Here is a 17,548-nt window from a genome sequence, read left to right as displayed (position 1 = left end):
ACTGGGTTTTGGCACATCTTAAAACAAGCTTGCCACCTGGAAGCCTCGGACATATCACTCTATATGAAAGATAAGTTGACTAAGGAAGAGTTTGAAGGCTTTGTGATGAGGTCGTGGGCTATTTGGAGTAAGGAGACTTCGTCTTACACATCTCCGCAATGTGTACCCCTGTGCGATCAATGTGGAATGGTGCACTAGCCTATTGAAAGACTTCCAAGAGGCACGCTAGGCTCTGTGGCTAGCTCCACACCATGAACCTTTAAGCTCCCCAAACACTTGGATTGTTCCCCTGTGAATACTCTACGCTTGGACGTGGATGCATCTTATAATGAAGGCTCTAATAGCTTCGCACTTGGTGGGATAATTCGAAGTCATGAGGGACAACCAATTCTTGCTTTTGGTAAAAAGATTGCGAAACCCATATCTGTCACGTTTGTTGAGCTTCTTGCTATTCAAATTGGAGTCAACATCTCTAGAGAACGCAATATTGGGATTCATCTTATCACATCAGATTCTCTCTTAGCTGTGCAAGCAGTCACTAGTGGAGATGAGAATCGAAGTTATGTTGGGACCCTAGCTTCGAATATCTGAGGTCTCTTGTCTCATCTGGGCAACCCTTCTTTACGGCATGTTAGGCGGACTGCAAATAATGTTGCTCACTCTATTGCTTCGTTTGCTTGTTCCTCCCCTTCCTATTTCGTTTGGAAGAGTGGAATTTCTCTTTTTGGTTGATTAATCTTGTAATTAAGGATCTTGATATTTTTCAATAAATTACAAGAGCTTTCACCGTAAAAAAAAAAAAAGCCGTCCAAACACACGTAATCACCCCTAACAATAGTCCATAAAGTCGATTTATAATATTTCATATCCAAAATTTTATGAAATAAATGTAAAATATTCGTTCATTAATTTTTTATACCTAAAAGCTCGTTTGGGAAAATTATATTTTTATTCTATAATGGATTTTGATTTAGGTTTGTCATGACCATATGCTTTTATACTAATTTACAATTTTTCACAATTTTTTTTAAAAATATTAAACATTATCACGGTAATGATGACATAGTACCAAAAAATATAAGCGTCGTCAGAATAATATTAATGTACCTGATGCTAGGCCTACTATGTTAAAAAATCATCAAAATTGAAACAAAGATATAGGTTAGATGATTAAAACGTAAATTTATTGATAATATGATCAAAATAAAAAAAATATGCAAATTACAACATAAGCAATATAATTCTCCAAAGCTCATTCAGTTAAAATATATTATTTTTTATTATACATCACTCATTACATGTAAAATATTCGTTCAGTTAAAATATTTTAAAAAGCTTTAAAATATTTGAAGAATTACATTTAATCGACCAAATATATGTTAATCTGACTGAACAAAACTTTTGTAAGACGAATTCATAAGTCAATTTTGTGAGACAAATATACTATTTAGATCACTCATGGAAATATACAACCTTCATACAAAAATTATTACTTATTATTATAAACATGAGCAAGGTTGATCGTCTCACGGTGTCACAAAAGACATACTAATTAATTAATTAATAATCTTCTATATGATATATATACAGCCAGAATCAAATAAGTTTTCTAAGAGCTGCAAGATAAGTTGCACATGAAAATTGGAAAACACAAGTATATTAATTTACTCGAATATAATTTTAATTGAATTTGAACTGAATAATATATCGATTACCATCACTAGGCAGCTTAGCTACTATTCATTTTACAAACGATATCGTAGCTTGCAAACATGCTAGGCATTCAGAAGGAAGACTAAGAAAAGAATCCATGAACAAGTCTCCGATTGGGTCAACTCTCGCAACCCCAACAAGTTTACACAACCCTTGTTCATTCAGCCTCGCTCCTCTCCCTCCCCTGATATCTCCTGTTGCTTCCTCCGATGTCAGAACTGTGTCCACTGCAAGTGGTGAAGCTCTGTAGATGCTCCCCACCGAGAAGTAGAACTTGGCTTTCAATCTTAGATCAACCTGTAAAAAAAAAAAGAATAATATTCTGATTCTTGTTAATTATTTAATGAGATTATAATGTGTACCTAACTAAAAATCTGAAAATAATTATATATATTCTATTTTCTTCTCTGCTGTCTACTCTCAGTGTAAAGTCCGTCTGAAGCTACACATCTGACATTTATTTACACTTACTGTGAAGTCGGTCTGACAACGATAAGTGTCGGTTCATTGCATTTAAGATTGTACAACATCTGATAAGAGTGTTCAACCTTTTGAGGTAAGGGGCCCAATTTCAGTATTCTGATTAATAAGATTTACTCTGTCCTTGTAAAATATCTACACATTACATTAATCTAATGGTTGCGAAAGAGTTGAAATGTATTTTTTCCTATCATTACAGAAATTGAATCAAATGTTTAAAACACAACTGAGATACTAAGATCGAAGTAACCGATAATACTTTTAAATACTTTTACAGGAGGTTCTACAGAAATAATCACGTCATGATTAGAAGTAGACTTGTTCATAAGTGGTTCAAAGTTAGTAAATGTCCAAGACTCGTACATTTTCATGGATTCACAGTGTTCAGTAAAATATTTAAAGTTTGTCAGAATATATTTTTTCAGACATCATATGCTGTTTTCTTTCTGTAACTTCCTTGTTTCATCCGCTTTTTTACCGAATTTTGATTGTAATAATATCGTACATATCTTTCACTTATATACTTTTACTGATCAGTTCAAGTAATTAATTCTAAGATTGACATGAATAGGAGTTCCAGAATAAATCTATATACCTGGCCGGATTCTGTGTTGATTTTCCCACTTAAGATCTCCGGAACAATGTGGATGTTAAAAACGGTGGCAGAGGCAGTCTCAAAAATTTAGTTGTGGCGGTCGACACGGCCGGGATGTACAGCGTATTAACGTCGAAGTCCACAAAAACTTCACCGCTCAGACGATCGTTACTATTATTCGAAACTGGTAGTGTAGCTTTCCCAGTGCCTGAACCCCCTTGGGCGTCATACTCAAAATCAGGATACCTTGAAATCCCAAGTTTACAACCTCCTAAAGTCTTCAACTTTACGTTTATTACATCAATATTTGAGATTTCTGTTTCGTTAACGGAAATAGTAGACACTGCTTTTTGTTGCTGATTTACAGCGTTGTGAGCGGTGAAAAGGGTTGTTTTTTGGAGCTTCGGGTTTGGTTGGAAAATGCGGAGATAAATTTGTAGTTTTAGCGCAAATATTGTGCAAGATACGCGGATTCAGGATCTGGGTTCGATAATTCATCATAGTTTTGGGGATGGAGGAATATTGGATGATAACTTTGTGGGTTTATGCAAGGAAATGAGGATTATTTGTCTCCATGAATTTGGATAGATAACCTTATCTCTTATCAGCTTTTTCATCAGAAGAAACTCATCCTTTCAAAAAAAAAAAAAACCACTTATGAATTAGGGAAAAATGTATTTTTGGTTATGTGATTTTATCGTTTTGCATTTTGAATTTTTATATCATTAAATTTTAATTTTGTATTTCTTAAATAATTTTAAGCTTAGTTGGGGATATCGAAAGTGGAAAAGAAATAAAAATAAGAGACGAGAAAAGAGAGAAGATTTTTACGTTTAAATTTTTGTTCTAAATATCTAACTAATTTTCTTTCCATTTCCTTCCATTAAAATATCCTAATCAACCAAAATTTTAAAATTCTGTTATCTCTCCCTCCTTTTCCTTCCATATCATAAATCCAAAAGAAATATCTTAGTCATTTTACATAGGAAATATTGATGTAATATCATATGCATCAACGCTACATCAATACTGCATTGATATCACATTAAGGTCGAGTAAGAAAAATGATTATAGGAAACAAACTAAAATTAAAATTGACAAATCAAAATTAGAAATAGACAAATATAAATAACGAAAAATAATAATTTTTCCTATAGATTAAATGACATTAAATTTTCACACACACACCCTGCTTAAATGTCTACTTTATATGCTCATTTGTTACCCTGTGTATTACATAGAAACCTCAAAGCTCCTAATTCCCACTTTATTGATTGGATTGGGATTGAGGAGTAGGTTTTAAATTACTACATAATCCAATTTCACAGACTTTTCAACTATGTTGATTTTTCAATCCATTTTTATTGTTGGGAAAAAAATTGCTACTATTTGAAATATTGACTGATGCTATCATTGTAAATTACAATACAATTACTAATAAAATAAATTAAATTTCATATAATATTTAAACCAATATATATCGATCTTGTAGAGATAAACTTAAAAGAAAACAAAACTAAACTGAGATATGTAATATAATATGGTACAATTATTTTAAAACATATTTATCTCTTCTTACGGTGATATGAGATTCACTATGGAATATCACTTCTCAGGATACAACGATGATGCCTGCAACAACTTAGCACAAAGTCTGATATATACGAAATGAATAATATTTGAACTTCAACACGATTTAGAAGAAATAGCAGTGACAGAAGTCGAGCGAGGAAGAAAGTTAAGAGAAAAAGTTCTTTCAAGTTATTCATTTGAAATGAGGATGATATGTATATTTATAGGAAAAATGTCAACCTTTCAGAATGTCAAATGTTATTTGATATCTCAGAAAAGCAAATTTATTCGATATTTCAAGAATAAAAATAATGGTTATTTGATCTTTCACAATACTAAAAATCACATGACCTTTTAGAAAACAAAATATCACATCAAACTCACTTTAGATATATACATCTCATTAAAAACTATCCACCAAATTAGATAATTAGCACGTCTCACACCCTTGCCACTAGGCCAAGCGACTGTGAATAATTCGGCGAAACTCGGGTCCGGCTTACATGCTATGGTGAAGTACTAGATACTCAGTGCTTTTTACCAATACATAAAGTTCATCAACACTCTTAGATTTTTATTAGGTAAATATACACGTGATATATATTAATGCAGCATAATGCATTAAATACTTCTAACAACCAAGAGTACTCGTGTGTAATGGCAATAAAAAAATCTTGCTTGAGATAATGCATGTAATAGTAATACTGAAAGTAAAACATAAGCCGAAAATTTATTTGAATTCGACTCCAACTCTTAAACCACGTCCGAAGCATACTTCAATGCAAGCGTGGAAGCTGTCGAATAGTATTGAATTTTACGAGTACTGTATGATATTCAATGTCAATGTAAGTGTACGCAAACAGCATCTAAAAATGGACCAGTGGGTTATTTTCAAACGGTAGGTATACATGTATTCAAGATTCAAGGCCCAGCGTAGCTCATTAAATATCTGTCTTTTATGATATAATTACCGTGTGATGTACATAGGTAAACCAGAAAAAATTCTTTTAAAATATTATCAGATAGATCACACTGTGTCACAGTGAATGTAGTTTGTCACCTTCATTTATAAATTTGCAATCTTTAATCCAACGCCACATTTCTTTTTCTCCTTCGGCCGCCATGGCTCCGCTGCTGAGCACTAACTGTATACATATCAGTTGTTGTATATTAATGCCATTCCATTATCTATGTTAGTTGAGTTTACCTATTTCTTTTTGAAAAAAAATTACTAGTTTTGTTTTGTCTTTTTTTCAGTCTGATGTTAAAATTTTAAAATAGAACCACCCCACAAATCACATTTTATTCTCGTCTATTGGTTGGTTTTGTAGATTCTGAAATTATTTGATTTTGAGGTAAAATTTGACAATTATAAAATTATGTTGAATATTTTAGTTGTGATTATTTGAGTCGATAATATTGACTTAGGATGTATATGAATTTTAGAGTTTAGATTTTTATCTTAAAACTCTGTTGCTGTGAATTTTGAGAAAAAGAATCGATTAATTGAAATATTTGAGAATTATTGATATTGTAATTATTATTGTGCATGTATTGCGATTTTTTAATTAGAATAACAAATTTTTTGAATAATTATGAGATTTTTTAAGAAATTCTTTGTTCGGAATTTTTGAGATAATTGAATTTTTCTAGTTAAGTAGCTTAGAAAATGAAGAAAAAAATTATAAAGTTATTTTTAAAATAAAAGAATTCACATATAAGTACAAGTAATGAACATACATTATTTATAGTTTAGAGTGATTAAGATATTGATTTCAACCAAAATTACTTACTGAACTGAATTAATATTAATAAACCGATTCGATTTATTCTGATGTTTAGTTTTAGTTTTTATAATATCGTTTAGTTCGGTTCAGTTCGATTTTAATATAAAATTTCTATTAATCAGACAAACCAAACTCTTATAATTTTTTTATTATTATTAAATTTTCTAATAAATATTATAAAGATATAAATATTACAAATTTCTAAGAAAATTTTATTGGATAATTCTATTATAAATAAAAATATATTTTTAAATAGAATTAAAATTTATTTAATTCAATTTTCATATTACATTTTTTAAAAAAGAAAACTTTATTTTTAAATAAAAATCATAAAGTTCGGTTGATTCGGTTATTGACTGGAGTAACTTATTTTTCGGTTTGTCAAAAAAAAAATTAGTTAATTCGATTTTAGAAAGTCAGTTTTGTTTTAACCGAATACTCTCATCCTATTATAACCAGGAGGCGAAGCCACACCATGTACTTTTGAATCTTGACTTGGTCCATATATATACTAGTGCATTAATGCACTTGTTGCATGATTATATCATATTTTTTTATAGTTTATTTGACTTATATTTAAACGAGGATCAAAATATAATTATATAAAAAAGTGAGAAAATACAATACAATTTTGATATATGCATAAATAGAAAAAGAAATGAAAAAAAAAAACCCAAATAAAAATTGATCATGTAACTTAAAACACTATCCACTAAGATACATGTTACTTGTATTAAAATTTTAATACTTTATTAATATATATATAATTATTAAAATAGATTAATTAGTCATTCTAACTATCTCAAATATAATAATATAATATAATATATATATATATATTTGAATATTACAGAGTTTTTCGTGTATTGATTGTGCGGTGGAGACGTACAATCATATATATTATATAAGCCATCTTTTTTATATTAGTTTCTAAAGCACTGGTTCTGCACGTACAGCATGTACGCATATACACAAGTTCTTTCTGCTTATTTCTGGGTGATTGCCTTTTCTTTTGGGGTTTTACTTTTTAAATGAAAATATTATTGAGAGATATCGGGCAGGAACATAAAATATATATCTTAGAAGATAATATTATGCAAATTCTACTTGTTTCAATGGACTGTACGTATGGATAGATCGCTGCTGACAAATGGCCTTCTAGCTCCCATTATCCCAGGAGCTTTACGGAAGTGGTGATGACTGATGAAGGTGGCTCTCAATCGTTTCCCGTCAATTCTCCATCTCCAAGTAAATTTTTCATTCTTCGAAAGATCGATATATATTGTGTTCTTAAATGATGTCTTTCAATTCATGTTTTTCTATATTAAATGATCGCATGGTAATTATCAGTTGCTCCATCTTTTTGTTCTGTAATTTCTATCCTGTGCTTGACTTACCTACTAGTTGACGCCAAATTTGAACCATATATAATCTTTCTGAACGTATAAGTTTTGAAAATGCAAAATCTTTTCTTTTCTTTTTCGCTTTCAGCAGTTCCCGAGTGAAAAAAACAATGAAGGATTTTTTTCTTTTATTTTCATTGTTTTTTTTCTTTTAAAAAAGTAAGATCCACATGATGGTGAGATTTGAAATGGGAATGATCTGAACTATGGATACGACACTCATCTTGGATGTATTTAAAATTCACCACAACTTGGTATTGGATGGATTTGAAATGTATTTCAGTTTTGTCAATCGAAACAAGCTAAAAAAAAATTCACCACAACTTGGTATCGGATGGATTTGAACTGTATTTCAGTTTTGTCAATCGAAACAAAAAAAAAAAATTAAAATCCATCAATCCAAGCATATAACGGGAAATTGGCCTTCAGTTCTCAACCGTCGATTTTTTTTTTTGTGTTCAGTCCCTGGGTACTTTTTAAGTACCACATTTCCACATGAAGTGTACCGCATTTCCACATGAATTGTACCACATTTTGTATGACATAGTACACAATTTTGTGAGTAAGGAGTGAACCCAAAGAAATGTTTTGATTGGGGATTTTTCACCATCTTCCCCTACTTTTAAAGAGTATAAAAAAAATTCACGATGAAAAATTATATTGATTTTTGTAATTTTGTCCATCGAAACAAGGTATAAAAAAAATTGAAATTCATCAATCCAAATATACTTTTAAAGAGTATAAAAAAATTTACGATGAAAAATTATATTAATTTTTGTAGCTAGTTAGTGAAGCTGTGGAGAGATAAATACACGTACTTTTTGGGTGAAATCGAACATCTAAAATAAGTATGTAATGTCTAGATTAATCACTCCCCTGTCTTAAGATATCCCTGCAACCGGCGATTTAATTTTAATTTTTTTTGATAATTTAATAAAAGGAAAACCATCTGGAGAATTTTTTTTTTCCTGATTTTAGATATGGTCGGATGAATCAGAAGTACGTACGATGTTAAATGAATCTCCAAGCCACTGACATGTAAAAAAAATTGAAGAAAAAGTTTGCGAGAAATTAATTACCAAGTCTGAAATTATTTCGAGTTTTCATTTTTATTTCAAATAAAGAGTGATGATAGGCGAAGAAAAAATAATCTAATCTCTTTCTTCTGTCTCTCTTTATCCATCTCTTGTTTCATTTGCATCCAAATTCTAAGCCAAATCAATACCTGTTACACAAAATGTTATTAAATTCCTTTCAAATAAATTAATAATCAATTTAATTCATTGAAAGTAATTAAATAAAAAAAGTTTTTTTTTTCGTTCAAAAAAATTTAATAAAAAATGCAAGGGATCCATTTAAAATTTATTTGGAGAGACTTTAATTAATTAGCAGCTCCGGGTGATATATTTCGTACATGTTTGGTGGGGGAAGTTAATTATAACCATGAATGATATAAATTTCATAACAAAAAATCCATCATACCAATAATTCTCTTGTTGAAAATCCATTCTACTATTTGTAATAACAATTTTTTTTTTTTAAAAAATAAAGACATCAAATTATATGATATTTGTTTCCAAAATATCCTTAAAATAAATGGCCAAAATTATTGAAGGCGGAAATTTACCAATTTCTGTGATTAGCGCTGCTGATCACAACGAGCCTCGACGACGGTAATTTCCTTCTTGCAGTTGCATTTCTTTATCAATCTGGAATTTCAAACAAACATTTATAGAATAATATTATTAAAGTCTCACAAGTTGAACAATTCAGATATTTCATTTCATTTTATACCTATTGGTGTCCTTGAAATAAAATAGGGAAAATTTCATAGAAAAATTAAAAAAAAATAGGTATCCATAAATATTTTTGCTCCAAGGAGTCATCCCATATATAATTTTAAAAAAAATTATCAAATTTTAAAATATAAAAATGAATTAATCAATATATATGTTAGATGGGATTTTAACTTTCCCAGAAAAATAAAATAATAGGCGTCATTCATCAGCATGTATGGTTCATGAACACAATTGTGGAAATAATAGATTTTTGTTAGACAATCTCACGAATCTATATCAATGAGACATGTCGATCGAGTCCATATTTAGAACAAAAAGTGATACTTTTGACATAAAAAAGTAATACTATTTCATAAATCGAGTTATATAGGAGTTCGTCTCACAAAATTGACCCGTTGAATTTTTGTATCGTGGAAAATAGTTCAATTTAAACTGGCAGATTAAAGTGATGAAAAGTCAAATCAAAATTTATGGATAACCTTCTCTTTAAGCTCTTTATTTTGTTGTTCAAGTTCAGTGTCCTGATAACACAGTAAAAACACAAAGATGAGTAGTAATATCGTCCCATTAATATATGTGTGTAATATGAAAGTATGTGCATAGAGATGTCAAAGTAGACCGAGTCTGTCCGTCATATAAAATAGACGAATTGAGTTGATAATTTCTCAACTCGCCAAAATGACGGACAATCCGCCCTAACGCACCAAATTATGCATTGTTAATAATGCATGCAAGGCGGCCCATCTCGCCACCTAAAACCCGTCAAAAATACAGGCCGCACCATCACGATAACCTGTTTTGACATCTCTTTGTGTGACAGTGAATGCATGTGTTACCAATTTTCGTAAAGCTTCCACCCGTTCCAGCATCTTCTTGGTCTGCATTTAATATATTAAAATTTCATTTGCCAAACAATACAGAGTTAGAAATGAATGGCATGAATATCACACATATATAGATATATATTTTCATTTTTATATGCTTCGGGACCTTTTTATTATTATATAATACTTAGAAAAATCTCAAGTTGTTTAAATCATATATTCATGCTACATCAATAAGAGATAATGACACAAATGGCATTCTAACTAATAATTTTGACAAAATACTTCAAAAAAAAAAATGAGTTATATGTGAAAAAAATACTAATCGTGCAAATTAAAGAAAAATAAAAAAAATACTTGTACTCCCAACAGGTTATACAAAAACGATTTATGAGCACTAATTGGTACCTTACATTTCCTTGCTTTTGACAGGGTTCCCTCGATTTGTTTCTCAAGGTTTCTCAATTTCTTCAAACTAAGGGATCCTAGATCTTCTCCAAGTAAGTGCCTTACATAAATTGCGGGTAATATGTTAGAAATACGATATTGAAAATTAAATTTCACATAAAATAACATTTTGTCAAGAGACGCTATATATCATCTGTATAACATCTCTACATATTTCATAGGAACATTATTCTACATAAACAAATTTTAATACGTACATGCCTATCATGTGCGAATAGACGCTAGTATAGTGGTTGAACTGATACAATATATATATAACAGAACAAAAGTCGGGAGAAATTAAATAAGAAAGTTTTGGAAGGGGTAAAACACGAGTAACCCTAAAAGTTAACAACGCTAAGTTGATGGCAAAATATATATACTGACCTATTTAGAAGTTGAAGGGATTGATATTTGGCGTTTAACTTCGTCACAGCTTGGCAAATAGACTGCACTTTGCATGAACAATTTAAGAAATTAAACCCTCAGATTAACTGAATATATCGGTCATGGGGTATTAGGTTAGGTGCAATCACAATTAGATGGATTAGATCGAACATGTGCATCACAAGGATATGGAGATTTTTCAAATAATTAAGTGCAATCAAAACAAGTATATCATGATCGGATGATCATATTGGAAAGGGTGTATCATAAAGAAACAGACATTATTTGGTTAGCAATGTCAAATGTGCTAGCGGGACGGACGGGCTGGCTGGCTCATAACCCGTTGCTGCAAGGAGGGGACAGGACTAGTCAATTTTGTATTAGATTTGACGGGGTACGATATTGTCAACTCAATCTATTTATTTATATTATGTGGCGGGTGGGGCGGACCTTACTTGTTTTGACAGAATTTTCCATATCATTTAATTAATCTTGGTAGGGTATAAAGATTATCCAGATTCAAGTGGTGCTTTCCTATGTTTAGATATACTTTATAATTTTATTAGTAGATTGACTTTTATTATTTCGCTCTGTCTGCTTCTTATTTTTAATGCTGCGACAATTTGGATTAATGTGATGTGTGTGTATGATGGGTAGGCCCTTAGCTTAAAGGTGTTCAAGGAGCAGACATGGCTAGCTTGTATGGTATAAATGTATACCTGCCTATTTATATTTTTTTAGAGTCATTATTATACTTTGTAATTAGAGTAAAATAAGATCTAATGTAGTGAGGTAATGCCACGAAACATTTGCAAAACGCCGATAGCAAAGTAAGACATTAGATGAAACAAATTAGACCTGGCTTTCATGTTCACCATCTTCTCCTTCGATTGTATTCTTGGAATGGAACTGCCTGTACCTGTCTATGGTATTCTTTGTTCTGGTACAAGAAAGGGAATATAAAAATTAAAAACCAAGTGTACTTGAAAGGAAAATATTTACATAATTCTATCAGTTAACACAAGATTTAGGCACTTCAAATGAATGCTTTGTTCTGGTTCCTAGGTGTCGGCACGCAGAAAATATACTGTTATGGAATAACAATTAGAACATGGTGCTATATATGTCACTATACAATTTTGGAATCAACTATAACTTTCGATATTAGTAATGATGGTCCCCATTGCTTCTATACTTACAAAACATGTGCTGCAATTTTACGAGAAAATACTTGTAATTTGAGGAGAAAATATACTAAAATCCGATTTAATTAAAAAAAACACAGCTCTTATTTTAGCATATTGATACAGGAGTACTTGAGGAACTCTTAACCTCTTATATATGTTTCTTTTGGTTTTAAGGATATCTATACATTAATACGTACAAATGTGTCAAGATCGAGATTTGAATCTAACTCCACCTGAAAAAGTTCGTTCAAGAAGGAAGATTACGCAAGTTTATATATACAAACTCTCAAGGAGTTAATCTAACTGATGTTGATTGTTGGATATCTAATACACTCACTCAGGCCTAAAAACGAACAACTGTAACGTGAAATTTACAAAAAATTATTGAGTGACTTATAGAGTAGTTCAACACATAACAATAGTTTTGTGCTCTAATATCATGTTAAGAAAAGATGCACGAATAGAAAATAAATTTAATATCGCGTGTGAGCCATTGGCCCACGTATCAAGTATTAAACTGTTAAGAACATATGGATCCAGATATGACCAAACTGTGTATGATCAATCAATCACACAACAGACACGCACAGAGCCAATCTTTGAGGCGTGTGATCTTTTACATTTTGAAAATCACCAGAAACATTTAGACTCTTGACTCTTTATGGCTTCAAACACATAAAAAAAGTTGATTACCTTCGAGGAATTTAATACAAAAACGAAAAAATATTTACCTGCAAAAACAGACCAAGAAATAGATATACGTTTATGTGCGCCTATATTGGTGCATGGGCTAGCTCATTATCGCCGATTTTGGAAATATGATAAACTTTCGATAATCTGCTTTTCTGGACCCCTCTTGACCATAACACAAAAACTGCAGTACTCGTGTGTGTCACACTCAAACCCACAAAACTTTTTGTGCTTTTCCAAAATTGTTTGCAACTGTTTTCTTCTTGATTTGGCTGGGTTTTGATTTTAAGTTAATTTTTGTCGCTCAAATCAAATGCATCTCCAAAAAAAAAAAAAACACACACACACACACAGAGAAAACACACATATTAAAATTCAATGCATATACCCAGTACTCCCGAAGTGAAAAAGCTTGCCCTCATTGGAGAAGAGGATCAAAGCAACCTCTGCATCACACAACACAGACAACTCCGAAGCTTTCTTCAACAAACCCTTCTTTCTTTTACCAAACGTGACTTGTCTATTCACCTTGTTGCTTATTCTCTCCAACACAACTTTCCCTCTCCCCATCTGATCTTGTTCTTTTTCTAGATACCCAAAACCCCAAAAATGAAAGTTCTGTAAGTAGAACAAGCCTCGTTTCTAGTCTAGTATATTTAAACAGATGGCACATTCAGCTCTTTTTTTTTTTTTTTTAACCTTTTTACCGTGGGTAACTAACTGAAAGTTCACTAATTTGGATGAATGGATGGGTTTTCCTTGTGTGTGATAATTGAAATATGTCGAAGCCAAGTGTTTGTGCAGTACAAGGTCATTCGTATTCTGAAACAAAAATTAATTGATTTGGGTGGAAATTAATTTTGTGGGCTATTTCTTCAATAATGTTTCGATAATACTAAAGTAATAGGGAGGGCTACAGCTTCATACAAATCTATTCATTAAATGAAACAAACGCGAAACATGTATCCCTTTATTAATTTGATGCCCTGCTCTTATATCTATATTACTAAAATTTTCTATTTTCAATCTGACGAAAAATTTATTTAAGTACTGATTTCTTATGTTTTTATGGTACATGTTATAACCCAGCGGTATTCAAACAGATCAGTACTGCACATTAATACATTAGAAATTAATTAGCTGAAACATAAATAATATAATTTTTTTATTTTGATACACGCTGTACTTTACAACTTTTTTAAAGTTTAATCGTGTTAATGATGGAGTTGCATTTTTAGTCGTGTAACTTTCATTTTTCTTTTATTTTTTATTTTGTTACGGTGAATTTTATTTTTAGTTATGTAAATTGTATATATTTTTTTAAAATTTTTGGTCATTTAACTTGTATGGTTTTCATTTTTGGTCATTTTTTAACCGGAAGACATGATAGACTCAAGTAAAAAAAAAGACAAAAAATGAGAAAAAAAAAAGATACCGACTAAAAATGAAAATTAATCAGGTCAAAAAGAAAAAAATACAAGTTACAGAATTAAAAATACGAATACATTGTTTATAACATGACTAAAAATGAAAAAAATACAAATTATAATAACAAAAAAAAATGTAATTTTCCTTTCATTCACAGCAGAGCTAGCTTGCTGAATTTAATTAATATAAATCAAGTACATGTTTTTGGAGATTTCTAAAATCTTTTACTTAAAATTTCACGAGCCATTACATTGGTAAACAACAAAAGATAATTCATTCGAGCGCGCCATAGATTATCACGTTTATACGATTATTTTTTCAACTTTTCGATTGATAATCTGAACTCTTAGTACACGTGCTGAATGGTGATTGCAAAAGCATTATGATCACTCATCTATATATCATGATTGAATGAATGACCATAATTTATCTACTGAGCACATCTCATGCGTTGAATGAGTAAGGACATTACTCATATGAGTAGCATGAATAATACCGTAAAACATGAACAAATTTCACATCCAAGAATTAAAACAACGAGTGCGATGATCGATTCGGGACTTCCCCGGACAGCTCGTTGGTCGACTATTCAGTTCGACCTATACTTTAAATTTTCAAACGTACTAATAACACAATAATTTGGTTTTTTGCATCCTCCCTGTGTTTCAATACATGGCTTGGGGTCAGCAATATTGAGACCAAATATACATTGTCTGGACTTTGGTAGAGCAAATCCATTAATTTGAGTGGGTCGATGAAGAAAAATACATATTCAATTGTAGGTAATGTGATTAAATACACACACTTGATATTTCTAATGCTATAAAGCGCTGGTTTTTTCAGTAATATGAGACGAGTCAACTCTGTCTATATTTATAATAAAAAATAATATTATTTGAAATAAAAAGTAATAATTTTTCGTGGATAACCCAAATAAAATATTTGTATCACCAAATTGACCCGTGAGACCGTCTCACATGAGTTTTTGTGTAAACTATAAAACGAATCACCCAAATACCATGTTTCGCTTTCTCTCTCAACGGACGCGAGTAAAAATCAAAAGAAATTTATTTTTATTTTTTTTAAAAAAAGAAATTAATCTCTATAAATTTGTATTTACTCATATTTTTCAACAAAAACAACTATCCACTCGTCATCAATATATACATCTAATGAATCCGTAAGTTCAGTCTTATAAATATATCATTTATTACCAATAAGGAGGGTCCGAGATGTTGGACCACTAGTTAGCCACGGGACTCGGACTATTAATTTGCACCCACCTTCTCCAAATTAATTTTAACGAACAAATGTCGAATAAATTATTATATTAAATTTCATACTTGATTTATCATATTTTCATGTTTTTATTCAATGCGAATATTATGGTTTCAAAAAATAATAATAACTATTAGTTCGAAATTGGATTTTAGAAATTATTAATAATCCAAAATTAAATTGCCAACACTAAACTATTTATACTACATTATGAAGTGTGAGCGATTTATACTAAACAACTAATTTGGTTTTATGATACATTTTTATTTAATGATATCTTAATCTTATGAAGCCTGAATAATTTATCATTATATTTTTAATATTAGATATTGAAGAAAACTCTATTGTCGCAAAATTCACTATTACATGAAACTATTAATCTTGTCTAAGTTAAATTTTCATATCATATTTCATATATATATATATATCGCACTGCCAACGGGTATTAATCATAATTAACATGATTTTATTTTTTATTTTACGTTCAATATTTATAAAAGTTATACTATGTGTAACATAAAAATTAAATTTTCTTATAAATGAACAAAAAAAAATTACTTTTAGCTATAGAATAAAAATCTTTATTACTTGGAATAGAGTAATAAACTTTACTAAAAAAATATTTTTTAAAATGTTTTTTTATTTATATGATTTTGAATTTTATCATATTTAAGCTATTTGGTAACCAATATTACTAAAATATTAGTATATAATTTAATCATAAATATATATACACTTAAAAACAATTTGAAATTTTTATGGTATAAAAGCCAATGATAGGGATTGAAAGATTTTTGGCAAGAACTTGTGTGAGACGGTCTCACGGGTCGTATTTTGTGAGACAGATCTTTATTTGGATAATCCATTAAAAAATATTACTTTTTATGCTAAGAGTATTATTTTTTATTGTGAATATAGGTAAGGTTGACCCGTCTCACTGATTGAGATCCGTGAGACGGTCTCACATGAGACCTACTCAAGATTTTTTATATATAAAAAAATAAATGATCTAATTTAATCCGCATGTGCAGTAATATTAATTAATATTGTATATAATATACACAAGCAGCGACTAATGAATGCTGCAATATATAATTTTGGACCACTGGCTGGTAACTCTCACAATCAATTTGCGCCCACACCTTTTATTTCTCAATTGTTCATGCACCAAGTGTATTATTTTATTCATTATATATTATTTTGTGGCATTTAAATGAAATCTTCAAGCCCTGCATGAGTTTGTTCTATTTCATACTTTTCTTCTATTTTTAAAATAAGAAACCTTATCTTAAAAATTGGATTTCAAAATATAACGATCCATATTAACAACATTAAAAAATACCAGCTACAATTCTTAATAAAAAAAACTAAAGTTTAAGTTAATAGCTTGAATAGTAAATTCAATAATTTAAGTTATAATAATTGTTAGTATCGTGACAATGATTAAAGGGGTGAATCAACAATCTACAAAAAAATCTCCAGAAGCATCTAAACGCCACCTGTTACATAGGAAGGGCGTGAGAGAGGTGGCTAGGCGTATGAAAAGTGGCGTCTAGGTGTCTGTAATATTGGGTTAAATCGATGCTACATAAGGGGACACTGTCTCTACATGATTTAGATAGATAAGATTCACAATTTTAAAAAAATTAGTGGACCTCATGTATATGTGACTAAATTTGGATACTTGATTCTATCATATGGGTAGTGTCTTTATATTTAAGATGGAATCGACCATAATATTGTTTGACGGCATACACTAGTTTTTTCGTGGAACAATGCATTCTAAGTTGCGTCTCTTACATCAAACTTTTGAATGGGAAGACACCCCAATGTTGAAAAAACATGTCCTTGTTGATTGATATTTTTAAATACATGATCAAATGTCTTTCATATTATTTGAATTTTGAATATACATTATTACATTCATTTTGTCTACATTTATTTTATCGTGTTATAAT

General features: G+C 30.3%; 2 protein-coding genes across 4 annotated transcripts; both read right to left on the bottom strand.

Moving 5' to 3' along the window:
* Positions 1-1,641: 1,641 nt before the first annotated feature.
* LOC140816370 (uncharacterized) lies at positions 1,642-3,261 on the bottom strand (the record flags this gene model as incomplete). Its single annotated transcript, XM_073175591.1, is given in 3 exon segments — positions 1,642-2,010; positions 2,789-2,844; positions 2,847-3,261. Coding segments are annotated over 3 exon segments (741 nt in total), but the record flags the coding sequence as incomplete, so codon positions are not given.
* A 5,079-nt stretch (positions 3,262-8,340) lies between these two features.
* On the bottom strand, positions 8,341-14,039 carry LOC140817211 (agamous-like MADS-box protein MADS3). Of its 3 annotated transcripts, none has more exons than XR_012114736.1 (8): positions 13,273-14,035; positions 11,866-11,947; positions 11,008-11,069; positions 10,587-10,681; positions 10,186-10,227; positions 9,829-9,870; positions 9,178-9,259; positions 8,341-8,775 (listed from the first exon to the last, which is right to left on the bottom strand). XR_012114736.1 is itself a non-coding variant. In XM_073176851.1 (8 exons), exons 1-7 carry the CDS (start codon positions 13,452-13,454, stop codon positions 9,203-9,205), a joined length of 567 nt encoding a protein of 188 aa, XP_073032952.1. In that variant the 5' UTR covers positions 13,455-14,019; the 3' UTR covers positions 8,344-8,775; positions 9,178-9,202. The 3 variants fall into 3 exon arrangements, 2 of the variants coding, with proteins under 2 accessions (XP_073032952.1, XP_073032953.1); XM_073176851.1 differs by having other exon boundaries at positions 8,344-8,775; positions 10,582-10,681; positions 13,273-14,019; XM_073176852.1 differs by lacking the exons at positions 8,341-8,775; positions 9,178-9,259; positions 9,829-9,870 and having other exon boundaries at positions 10,127-10,227; positions 13,273-14,039.
* Between the last annotated feature and the right edge of the window lie 3,509 nt (positions 14,040-17,548).

The sequence above is a fragment of the Primulina eburnea genome, chromosome 16, assembly GCF_022965805.1.
Source record: "Primulina eburnea isolate SZY01 chromosome 16, ASM2296580v1, whole genome shotgun sequence".
Classification (NCBI taxonomy): Eukaryota; Viridiplantae; Streptophyta; class Magnoliopsida; order Lamiales; family Gesneriaceae; genus Primulina; species Primulina eburnea.
The sequence above is the reverse complement of the archived record's forward strand: the minus strand, read 5'-3'. Positions and strand labels throughout refer to the sequence as shown.

Coding starts and splice junctions, on each gene's coding strand:
- LOC140817211 (XM_073176851.1), bottom strand. CDS start 13,454: ATGGGGAGAGGGAAAGTTGTGTTGGAGAGAATAAGCAACAAGGTGAAT. Junction 11,070..11,865: donor ATGGTGAACATGAAAGCCAG/GTCTAATTTGTT, acceptor TGCAAAGTGCAG/TCTATTTGCCAAGCTGTGAC. Junction 9,260..9,828: donor ATAAAGAGCTTAAAGAGAAG/GTTATCCATAAA, acceptor TTGAAATTCCAG/ATTGATAAAGAAATGCAACT.